This window comes from Chaetodon auriga, chromosome 3, assembly GCF_051107435.1.
Source record: "Chaetodon auriga isolate fChaAug3 chromosome 3, fChaAug3.hap1, whole genome shotgun sequence".
In the NCBI taxonomy this organism is placed as follows: Eukaryota; Metazoa; Chordata; class Actinopteri; order Chaetodontiformes; family Chaetodontidae; genus Chaetodon; species Chaetodon auriga.
Genome location: NC_135076.1, coordinates 2,629,768 through 2,642,659, shown reverse-complemented (window position 1 = coordinate 2,642,659; position 12,892 = coordinate 2,629,768). Strand labels below are relative to the sequence as shown.

The following is a 12,892-nucleotide window of genomic DNA, read 5'->3' as shown; positions in this document are numbered from 1 at the left end:
TCATCAAGTCATGAGAATTTTCAAACTCTGATGTGACAGAGATGGGTAGAGACAAACCACCAGACTGTATGCGAGAGAACAGCTGGAGCTTCTATCCAACACTTTTGCTGCTGGTTGGATGTGTTTTTTTCTGTCTGTTTTCAAGAAAGGTTCAATTGAAATCAATTGATTTCAATTCCCCCAGATATGGATAGATTTTTTGATCTATGTATGGCTAGGTATCTGCTGATGACCCTTTTAATTTAAAAGTGCAATTAATCATTTATCCAGATGATCTACGCTGTGCCAAAACATTTCCCTCACAATAAAATGACAGCTGAGACTTAAAGTGCCTATTCAACTAAGTTCAATTAATGTTGAAACTTGTTAGTGGTTAAGCTTCAATAAATGAATATGCAGTTTGCATCGTATATGTTATAGCTAAGGTGGATTAAACTGACTTGACTATTTCACAAAAGGACAATGGTAACAAATGTATTCATCAGTCCTTTTTAAACCCTAAATAGATTTACAAGCCATCAGAGTCTACTGGGAATTTTCTGAGCCCATATCCAGAATCAAGTTAATCATATTGAAAGCCAGATCCTTTTCTGATCCTTTGCTTACTGTAACCCATATAAAATTAATAGAACCATTTCCTAACACAAGATGCTGCCAGCAAAGTGGGCCATAAGATGACATAAAGGAATAAATGCCAGCAAGTAGTTCCAGTCAATGATATCCATAGAAACAATGGGCATCAGTGCACAGTTTGAGAAGAACAGACATTGTGATATTTTGCACCTCTGTTTTGTTCAAGCTGGAGATGAAGAGAGGCTCTTCAAATCCTGTCTAAACCATCCTGCAACTGAAACTTCTTTCTCTGTGGTTATTAGAGAAAATACTTTAGGATACTGTACAAAATGTTGTAGGAGACTGGGAAAGCTTTTATGCATGATTTATTTTTTATAATGTTAAGTTATTCAACTGTCAGACTGGTCTAAACATTGACAGATAATCTGGACCTAGATCAACACTTCATCAGGACATCTTTGGAACACTTTGCAGTGCCCACAGTGTGAGTGAATGTTAATTGTAACCAAAACGTAAAGGGAGGTCCAAAGAAGAAACATTCGATTTTCTCTAAAAACTAAGGTAAGGTTGTGTGCTGTGTTGTGTTGCAGTGCCTGGAGCTCCTCCCAGGAAAGTGGAGGCAAATGCAATGAACTCCACTGCCCTCAGGGTGACCTGGAAGCCTCCCCTGTCTGTGAAGCAGCATGGCCAGATCAGAGGCTACCAGCTGGTCTACTCTCGGCTTGAGAAAGGAGAGCCTCATGGCCAGCCAGTCATCATGGACGTTTCCTTCCCTGAAGCTCAGGTACTGTCACATTCTTTCAGTTGAGTCTCATGACACATTAAGAGAGTTTGACTTAAATCCCAGGAATCCCTGGGAAATGTTCTTCCTCAAAATGGTAACTTTTCATATGGTTGATTAAAAAAAAACAAAAAACAAAAAAAACAAAACACATCAGTCTGAAATGGAACAAAACATATAAAAGCTACAAAGTAATGATAAAAAACACTCACGTGTTCCTCACTTTTGAAAATCATGTTTTCGCACTGCCACTAGATTTTCTCAAAACATTATCTTCTCACTCTCCAACTGCCATTAACAAAATTCTTAGTTGATTAAAATGTTAATTCACTCATCTTGGTCTTCAATTATTACTCTGCACACAAGCTGTAACTTTAGAGCTTTTGTGTTTGTTGTCCATTTTCCCTGGATTTTGCCTCTCAGGCTCTATACAGGCTAACCTACCTTTGGATTCATGGAGGGTGTTGTTGTTATGCCTGACAGGATGATTTATAGGCACTTCTTAGATCTGGAAAAAGTACAGCCTCATCCTCTGCATGAGCAGCTGTGCTCACAGCCTTGTGTGCATCCTTTGGACGCACACACTCAGAAAGTAGACTTTCTTCATCTTTGCTTGATCTTTACAAAAGTTTTACATTTGAGCAAACTGTAAAATATTTATGGGCCACATGGAAACACATTAACTATGCACAGATCCATATTTTCTTCTTTTTGCTCATAAGGGAAAAAAACAAATTATTGCAATGGACATAGCTCCAATAGCATTTTTCATTATTCCAGTAAAAAGCTAGTTTTGGCAATCTTTGCTGTTTTTTGATCTGTTCTCCTTCACCTTTTCTTTCTCAGAGTAGCTATAATTTGTTTTGTCCCTCCTACCTACAAGAGTGACAAGTCGTGCATTAGTTGTAACTAGTATTATCACCATTCCCTGTGGCTGTTTTACGTTTAAGTCGTCCCACTGCCTTAAAACATCAGCATTAAAACACATGCAAGATGCAAAGCGCCAAAGTCACATTTACACAAAAATCAAGATGTCAGTCTTACTAGGTCAAATCTGTAACACACACATCTGAATTTCAATGTTACATGTCAGAGAAGGGCTAATGCAAGATAATGCAATATTCAGACATACATACAGAAACATATAAAATTATCTGAAAGTATCAGGTCTCAAGAACACAAAAGATTTTAAGTAGGATTAGTTCATTCAATATTCAACCATTTACACATGAACACCATTATTAGGGATATTCTTACATCGAAATAAATTCAAGAAAGAGATTTCATCAACTAGGTTTTTTTTATTATTATACTTATTTTCTTTTATTTATATGTTGTTGCAAAAAAAAAAATAGATTGAAGCAGATAGATCAGAAAACATAAGCTTGAAAGAAGAAATGAATAAAGGAACAAGATTTTTAAAAAAAACACAACATAAGAGGGAATTAGGGCATTAAATATTAATAACATTAAACTTAGAAACTGACTGCACTATATGCCCATTAGAACAAGGGTTTGATGCACAATATAATGATCAGATGAGGATTTTTCTGAAAATCTCTTTCCTTGGGATCTGCACAGCATGTGCCTACAACCTAATATTTGCAAATGATTATGTATCTTTTTCTGAACTAGTAAATGGATGAAACAGATTAAAATAAACTGTGTGGTCTGCTGTACCTTATTAGGATGCATTTGCGATTTGATCCAAATGCGATGACATTTTTATGATGAGAAGGCACATACAAGGCCTTACTGTTTCATCAAAATAATTGCATTTCATGTTTGTTGGGGTTATTTTTAATCCAGCCTACATCAGTGGAAAACAGCCACATAAGTGTGAATAATAGAAAAACCTAGATAATCCTATTTAGGAATGTAAAAGCAAGTTTGTGCATGTGTTTGTGTTTGAGATGGACATTTAATATTAAGGAATGGCAGTGAATGGTAAAAAAAAAAAAAAGATAAAAAAAAAGAGCCAGTGACCATAAGATAGGACCATTTTAAGCAGTGATGTATTCATCCTTTCAGACTCTGGGCTCCAGGCTCTGGGGCTGAGTTTTCAACCCAACTGCATGTCTGTCTCGGTTTTCAGCATTCTGAACAAACATCCGTACTGCATATGAACTGATAGAGGAACGTGTCAGTGTCGCAGGGACATAAAAACAATTCTGAGTCTGAATAATGTGAAAATTGTATTGAAAGGGCTAAATTAAAAAAAAAAAAAAAATCAAGGTACAGAGGCATTGAGGTAGAAATGAACTATAACTCAAGGTGCATTTCAAGAAGAAACATCCAATCACAGAGCTTCAAATGTTACTTGCAGAAACTCAAGATTACTGTGCTGAGAGCACTAAGAAGACAGTCTGGGTCAATTACCACATTTTGTTTACAACTGCAAAGATAAAGCACTTGTTTCTTCTCTTTCTTTCGCCTGATTCATTTAGGGTTCGCCACAGCAGATAATCTCTTTCCATCTCTTCCTGTCCTCTGTCATGTCCTCACCACCACCACATCCGTAATCCTCCTCTTTGGCCTTGCCTCTTTCCTCTTGCCTGGCAGATCCTTCTCTGTACATGTCCTAACCATCATCATTTTGTCAGTGCCACCACCTCCAAACCATACAACATAGCTGGTCTCACTACCAATTTGTAAATTCTTTCCCTTTACTCTTGCTGGTACCCTTCAATTGTAAATCACTCCTGACACTCCTCTCCACCCACTCCATCCTGCTGTTTTCCTCACTCCCCATTTTTTGAACAGATGACTCCAAGTATTTGAAGTGATCCACCTTTGTCACCTCTACGCCTTGCATTGTCATCGTTCTGTTGTCTCCCCTCTCATTCACTCACATGTATTCCATTTTGCTCCTGCCGACATTCGTTCCTCATCTCTTCATTTTATACCTCAATCTCTCCTCAACCTGCTCCATGCTCTAACTGTGTTCCTCAAAGTTTTCAGTGTCAGTTCAGAGCTCAATGATGCTCTGCATCAACAGCAGAAACACACATGTCACTGAAGGTTAATTTTCCTCAGTGACTGAGTATGCTAGCATTTAGTACTGAGCCAGAACCAGTGTGCACCTGTTGGTCAGGCAACATCATGGATGTAACCCTAACCCTTTGATTTGGGTCACTTAGTGTGCTAACTGAGTGGTGCACTAAATCAGTGATTTATTTTTTTAACAATGCTGAAGACATGATCCTTAATTTTGCTGTGGTCTTGTGCTCTGTTGTACTGTTCACTTACTGCTAGGCCTGGCCCAGGTGTGACCCCACTCTGACACTCAGCCAGTGAACATGTACATTCAGCATTCTTGTAAAAGCAGATACACCAGCAGCAGCATCTTCTCTGCTGCAGGTGTTGATTACGTGACCCTCGTCTGCTCCATTCTCACACAGTTTGGCAGGACTTTTTCATTTGACTTTTGTTTTCACTGATGTGACTTGAAATGAGTAAAGTACAATACTTGTGTAAAGCGTTTTTAAGTACACAAAAAATGACTTCAGTAATAAGAGAAAATTCATGACTTCCACCCCTGGCACACAAGTTTTACACAAGGGAGTGCCTAGTTCACTCAGCTGATTTGTCTTGCAAGTGATGACTGTTAGGTTGGTTTGATTCATCGTATTAGCAGGAGTAGGAGTGAGCTCTTGTGAGCCTGCTGAAGCAGAAGTCGAAGGATGGATGTTTATAGGCACATAGGTGGTGGTCAGCTCATTTCCTCTCAGCTTGTTTTGTTCTCTAGGAGGAGCATATCACTGTATTTTCTTTATAAGCAGCATTCCTGTCTTATCTGTGCAAGGCAGGAGGCCTGATAAAGGGCCTACATCTCACAACTCATCTACAGCTTCTCTTTCTCAACACACACACACACACACACAGAGAGAGAGAGAGAGAGAGAGAGAGAGAGAGAGAGAGAGAGAGAGAGAGAGAGAGAGAGACTCCCTCAGCCATTTCACATGCCTCCTTTTTCTTTAAGGAACTGTCTTCAGACTAGACTTTATGATAAGTCTAGTCTCTGCCCCTGGCATCAGTGATGGTGACGAGTCAGCACAGCGACTGTGGGGCCTTTGGACCCCTTAGACAAAGTCTTGTAAACCACACACACACACACACACACACACACACACACACACACACACACACACACACACACACACACACGGCAAAGGCAAAACTCACACTGGCCTATCCACTTACTGATGTGTCTACATCTGGACAAGTTGCACTTTGCACCAGCTCTCTTGTCCTTTTCCTTTCTTTTACTTTTTCTTAACTCTGTCCACACCAGTGGATTGTTTTGTGTTAGAAAAGACCTTTGAAAAGTCCAGAGCTTGGTCCTTATCCAGACCTAACAGCAAGTCAATCCAGACGCAGCCAATATTTTCAACTGGTGGCTCACATCACATCCAGCCCCCTACATTCCATCCTCACCCACAGAATATTAATAAATTCAGAAAATGCGAGCATCTATCTTCACCAGAGGAAAAGGTCCAGTCTGTCCTGAGAGTAGTGGTCAATCAGCTTGTTAAAGTCCAGCCTAAACTGGAAAATTCTGGCCCTTGGACAAATTTAGTTGAGGACCCCTGTCACCTTGTGTTATGAATAGGCTGCAATACATTATGAAGTGTAATGTTTTCTATTTTGAAAAACAAAATCTATTCATCAATAATTTGTCAGTGATATTGCACACACAGTGTAGCTGGAGATCCTGCCCCAGACGAATGTGGTCTTAATGTGGCTTATTTCCCTATCATTGGCATCGTTGTCATAGTGACAGTAACTGCTAGAGAGAGTGAGTGTTGTGTGTTGTTGCTGCTGAGTTCAGATGTTTTTGTTACACCAGAGAATTTGCCATCATCTCCTAAATCACAGAAACAGAATGTGTTTCCTTTTCCCTAGAATGCAATTTCTACAACTGCTGTAAATGTAGTTGTAAGAATATGTATGAGGCTGAAATAAATATGGATTCACTGCTGAGCCTTTTCTGCCTTGTTTTGTGTTGTCCCAGTCACAAGCGATGTGGTATTAATTAACTGATTAAATATTATTTTGTTATCAGCAATCATTACGGACCTCTGACTTTGAAGAAAAGTCAGATGCGGCCTTTTGACTAATAAGTTCGAGAACCTCCGGATTCAAATAATCCTATCCATATCCATATTCATGGTTATGTCACATTTGTGTATGCAGGGTACGGAAAAATAGGGGGTTGGACCCAAATGCAATACATCAGGCAGGCAGCTTAAATACACAAAAACTGAGCTTGAATAAAAAAGCTGACACCAGTAACCAAAAGAGACAGGTAACAAAAACTTCTCAGGATCAGGCTGAGGAAAAACCAAAGAAGAAATATCAAGATTAAAATGAGAACAAACCAGTGAGGCTCAAGGATGACAGGCAGGAAAAGGGACACAAGCAATAAAAGCAGTGAGTGGAGATCAGAGCCTGGTGGCTGAGGTGTGGGACCAGAGACCAGCAGCTGGAGATTTGAGCAGGAGGCCATTGACATGGCGACAGGGCTGCTAAACCAGAGACCAAGGACAGGGCAACAGGACTGGAGTCCAATGGATGGGAAGCTGGTAGGGGAGCCTGTGAGGCAAGGGACACAGAGGGCTGCAATACAAATGACTGCTGAAGCTCAAGAACATAAAACCGCTGCAGTACAAGAACTGGAGACAGCTTCCAGCCTTCCAGCTGCTGCAACTCCTTTTGAGCAGGTGCTGCTGCAGTTCAGCACAAACAGGAAATAGCTGTAGCACAGCAGCAAAGACCGCTGCAACGCTGGAACTGGAGGCTGCTGCAGCATGGGAACTAGAAACAGCTGCTGGTCAGCAGGAGCAGGGTATTGCAGCAGCTCACCAGAAACATGGGATTGAGGAATCCAGAACGGCCAGCAATTCTAAGGCAGGGTTAAAGTTGATTGTGATTTCAAAAGATATTCTGACCTTCAGCTTATCCTCGATGTCCACTGCACTGCTAATAAAAAAAAAGAGAAATTATCCATGGCAGATCTCGCCTGCTCCTCAGATCATCTGTTGGGAAACTGATGTCCGCTGGATCCATTTCAGGTCAGGTTGTACTGCCACACTTGTGTATCCAGGGTACAGGAAACAAGGGATTGGACCCAAATACAGAACAGTAAGCAAGTATATTGAAAAAACAAAAAACTAGCTTAAATAACATAAAGCTGATACCAGTAAACAACACAGGCAGGCAACAAAAACTGAGGGAGCAAGCTGAGGAAAATCCAAGAACAAAGGAGAAATAGCAAAACTAAACCAAGAACCACATGCAGGAAAACTGACGAGGGACACATGCAACAAGCACAGAACTTGGGAACAGATGCAGACGACCTGACAACTGAAAGAGGGAAAGCATGTGGACTAAAGACAAGAGGCTAATTAACTAATGAAACACAGGTGACACAGAAAACAAGCAGGAAAACACAAAGATAGGCAGTAAAACAAAACATAACATATAAGGAAAGTAAACTTTCAACATAAAACAGGAAACAGCTAAAGTAAAACTCAGTGGTCATGTTGATGAAATACAGTACGTTCTCTGTGCACTTAAAAGATCTTACTGTGAATTCATACAGAGTTTGCTTAGATTTCAAAATAACTTGATAGAAAGCACCTGAAAACTTTGTCTGAATTAAAACCCCTTAACAAGCAGCAGATTCAGTACGTTGAACCTGGCCTTGAACTTTTGCTTCAGTGCGACATCATCCTGCGAGGCACTGCATTGGTCAGTCACATATATGCAAGTGCACATTCCTGCTGGAGTACACTGTAACATGAGTACAGTATTTCTACTGTTCATCCTGATTTTCATGACCAAAGATAAAGTAGTTGCTGCTGTGAAAACTTCCAGAGTTGAAAAGTCGTGGCAGGAAGGACAGAAGGTGTCTGCTGAGCAGAATGTAAAGCATTGGGAAATTGTTTTTTTGATTCTGGTCTATAGAAATAAAATTGGCTTCACTTGTCTTGACTTAAAGTCCTGTTTTTTTCCAGTATTATAAACAACTGCACATTGTTTTGGCATCAGAAAAAACTTCTGAATGATGATCATTTGAGTGCTGAAATGATGTACTGAAAAATGTTTTTAAGTAATTCTCTTAACATTAACGATCTGGCAACCTCTGTGAATGGATTTGCTAAGTTCTCATAGGGATGGTTTTATCCCGAAGTGTGGAATTTTGGTCACAAGGCAAGTGGTTATACATGAGACACTATCAATGTGAAAACTGAGCAACTCCATCCACTGTGAATGCCATGATATGTTATTGAAAGACACATGAGAAGAATTTTTTTTGTTAACCTGCTCGTGCATGTTTAAGAATGAACCATAACGCTCAATAAATTGTTTGCTGTACCACTGTTAGCCACATGAATGTGGTGGGTAAACTCAGAACATCTTTCCCAGTCCTCAGCCTGCTCTTGTGTAGTGTCGTAAGTGAGAATGTTGGCTCAAATATTAATATAGAGGCAAATAAAATGAGTATCCTTTTCACATGGTGCTTCATCTGGAGAAATCTGGACTGTAGAACTCTGAGCCGTGGAGCTGCTGGTGAAGACTGCAGAGAGTACCAGGACATTGCATTTCAATGACCTTCAACTGGATGTGCTCCTATACTCTGTCTATATCAACAGAAACGGATTTCAGGTTCAAGTTCCTTGAATGCAGCAAAATCTTGAAAGTGATGGTTAAATTGTTGATCAGTGATGTCAGTTATAGTCACACTGTGAAACTGGGGATATTTTCCTGAAGACTTGGGGTCTTCCTCAAAAAGTTAAAGCTTCACAACAAATGATTGCATTTGTGCATACATTTATGAGACAAGCCCATCTTCCTTACAGGCTTTTGTTCAACGTGTTTAGATGACCATTAGAATCAACTAAAAAAGTGAGGTCAGGTTAACACCCAGGATTGCTCAGTTCAACAAGGCTGTGACCCTTTTCTCTCAAAAAACCCTCAATTTCATAGAGAATTGAACCACTCCAGAAATGTCCCACAACGCCAGCATACATCAGCATCATCAGTGCTTCCTATAACTAATATTCTTATATGGTCATAGTGACACCTAGTGGAACTGTAATTTAATATACCCAGTATACCAAGTATAATTTAAAATTTTAAAATAACTCACCTTCTTCAAAGCCTTCTTCAAATCTTTTTAAGAAGCTACTCTTTAGCAATGAGAATCTTTTATACAGCAAATCAGCCCATTGGGTAGCAGAACTATTTGAACCTGCTGCCGCAAAATATAAAAGATAGATGGATAACAATAGAGTACAATCACCCGACTTAGTTTTGCATTCACAGATTAATGTGAAATTGTCAACATTTAAGTATCAAGATTAATTTGGTGATGTGATCTCCATTTTCCCTTGTACAGTAAATCTTTGTCCTCCAGGTATTGCCATTCTACAGAGTTCTAATCTGGAGGCAGGACTTTATTAGATCTGATGATGACTTTCAGTGTTGAAGAAGTGTGTACACGTGTTTGTTAAATGGTGATATGAGATGTTTAAAGTCATTGCAAGTAGCCATAGGTAAAGTGTTGGTGGAGTGAAAAGCCAGCCGTCATTGCTAGGCAGAGAAATTGTTTAAATATAAGAATAAGGCACATATGATCGGACAGTCCCTTCTGGATAACATTCATAGTGTTGTGCTTGATTGTTCACATTAAAACTGACAGAAATATTTTGGGGAAAATATTAAATAAAAGAATTGTCTCTGTCTCACCTCTGCACAGCTGGCAAATTATGATGTAAAGTCAGTATGATTGTTGGTTTTAGAAATAAATGGTCAATCCAATGTCAGAAAGGATGTATTTGGAAGGAGTTCAGCCAACATGCAGTTCTGAAGGAGTGTACTGGCCCCTTAATGGTAAAGCAGCAAGGACTTGTAGATTAGATTGTGTGATGTGCTTTTTGTTTTGACAGCACACATTCTCTGTCATGAATGGATTCAGTCTGTGGTGTGCTGATGAGTCATTTCAGAAGGAGACTCAGATCTCTGTGCCAGCAGAACCAGTTGAAGCCTGGCTGCTTGTGTCCAGTAATGTTTACAGTCCATTGTCAAGGTAATGGACAGCTGCCTCAGCTCTGCTGATGAGGTTCTGTAGTCCATCACCAGTTCCACAGCTTAAGTGTGAGTGTGATGTCACTAAAGCAAAGACCAAAAAGCAGTATTTTTTGAAAATCACTGAGCTGGGCTGTGAGTACTGAGCTGTGTGTCTCCAATGAAGCTGCCTGAAAATCCCTCAGTTGTTTCACTTTGGCTTGGCAACAGTCAGCACAGATTACTGCTTTTTTGTTACAAAAAAGACCTTGACAAAATAAAGTCAGTTTTGCCAAATTATCAGAGCTTTCAGGCAGGGAGCAAAGCTTTAATTGCCTGCTTGTTCCCAGTCTTGGCTTTCTGATGCCTTCACTGTTTGCTATAGACTCGACTCTCTACATCTCTATTGCTTTTCTGCTGGCAAGCTCACAGGTTTTAAGATCCCAGTAAGGCACATTTTTGGATAGCTGAGGAATGCTTCAAGGATCCTCTTATCCCTCTCAGCATTGATGGCTGTGAAGCATGAGCATCATTTGATCTGATAAGATATGGCAACCACTCTGTGGCTCATCTCTCTTTGTTGTTGCCCAGAAAAATATACCCAGCACTTGGCAGAACACCAAGGGAGGTGCCATTGTCTTCATTTTCTGACTTTTTGGGCATGTAGCATCAGAGTTTTTCATATGTGCCTTGGTGAGCCATCAAGGTGTAGATTGGAAATTTGAACATATTGATTGGTGGCTAAATATGCACCCAAATGAGGTCAGACAATGTCAGAACCAATTTGTATCATTTACCTGATGTATAACAACATTGTGAAGGTAAAAACTGGGTTACTGCAGTCTGCTTCACCAACATGTTTCCTCTATGTATACATTGCAAGATGGCTGAATTTCCAAATGAGATTTGATCCTATTAGGCATATACATACCTACCTCCAACACCTCCACCTCCAGAAATTTACAAAAGTGCACAACAACATGTTACCAAAACAGCAAAGGTCATTGTACCATCACAAAATACTATTTGTGAGTGTATGTGAAATTTATGTAGTCCAAAAAATTATTCTTTTGGGCATGACACAGTGTTCGCTTGCAGTTCTGTTCCATTTTGTGTTCCAGTTGAGAGCTGTAAGGATGAAGTCATATGGACTGACACGTAAATCAGTGACAGGACAGTTTTGGCAACTGTCATCCTGCATTATCAGCACTACATAGACCCATGTGAGAAATCAAACTTCAGAGCACTTTACTTATATATTCATGTTTATGCTTGACTGTCTGATTTATTGGGGAATATCCCTACACTCCTACTAATGCATGGTTACCAAATGATTTACATAAATATATACCATTCTTTTGCAGATTGAATATTACTTCCTGAACAGTTAAGTCAGCAGATGGGTTTAATAGTTTTGATTCTGAAATGTGCTATCATAAAATTCTGTGGTTGGTCTACTTTTTGCTGGTCCTTTTGGGTGTAGGACCAGATGTTCTTAGTAATATAAGACAAAATATAATTTTAATTGTTATTTTATTGTGCAGTTGTAAATGTTGGATATAGTACCAAGCAGACCTAATCGTTCAACATTGTCTTTATAAAAGATAAAGGCCGCTCATTAACTTCAGCAATACAGTTCATCTGAGGTATAAGTTTAAAACACTCAAATCAACATAATCAACATACCTGAACTACTGAATATTTATATTTCTACATGTTAATACCACATCATGACATGGAGACATCTAAAATATGTAGCTGTGCAGAGGGTTTCAGTGTGCAACAAGTTGTTTTCACTGTTCTAATTGAAAAGGATGCAACACCTACTGATTACAGTTCGAAGCACTCCAGTATTCATTGATTAATTCTCCCCAGTTAATATAAACTCAAAACATCCTACATAGATTTAGGATTATGTACATTCTCACAGCATTATTCTATCAGTTCTATCAGCAACAGATTCGTGTCATAGTCACCATTCTGCTTCTCTGAGGTTCTGTTGTTTAGCAGAAATATTTCAATTCAGTAGTTATTTCCACTTTGCTCTATTTCTCGGTCAATAAATGAAGCATGCAGATTTTTCACATTAAAAGTCTTCCAGCCAAAATAGAACAGTATGTATTGCATCTCCGGGCAGCTGTGGCTCAGGAGGTAGAGTGGTCCACCTGTCAGAAGGTTGGTGGTTCGATCCATGGCTTCAGCAGTCAACATGTCTAAGTATCCTTGGGCAAGATACTGAACTCCGAATTGCTCCTGATGCTGCGCGTCGGGGTGTGTGTTAATGCTCGTAAAGAGTAGGTGACCCAGCCACCATTAGTGGGTGAAGGCAGACTTGTAAAAGTGCTTTGCGTGGCTGTCAGACTAGGAAAGCGCTATGTAAACAGTCCATTTACCAACTCTGCTTTTTGCACATGATTTAGTTCTGTTGGTTTCATCAGACTATGACCTTTTGGGCACACTGGTATG

General features: G+C 39.6%; 1 protein-coding gene across 8 annotated transcripts in view; it reads left to right on the top strand.

Moving 5' to 3' along the window:
* Positions 1-12,892, top strand: part of ptprfa (protein tyrosine phosphatase receptor type Fa) — a 328,374-nt gene that overhangs the window by 229,551 nt on the left and 85,931 nt on the right. For all 8 annotated transcript variants that reach the window (XM_076722953.1, XM_076722954.1, XM_076722952.1 and 5 more), the window contains one exon: positions 1,164-1,357. In XM_076722953.1, coding sequence (XP_076579068.1) covers positions 1,164-1,357 — 194 coding nt within the window. The remainder of the gene's footprint in view (positions 1-1,163; positions 1,358-12,892) is intronic.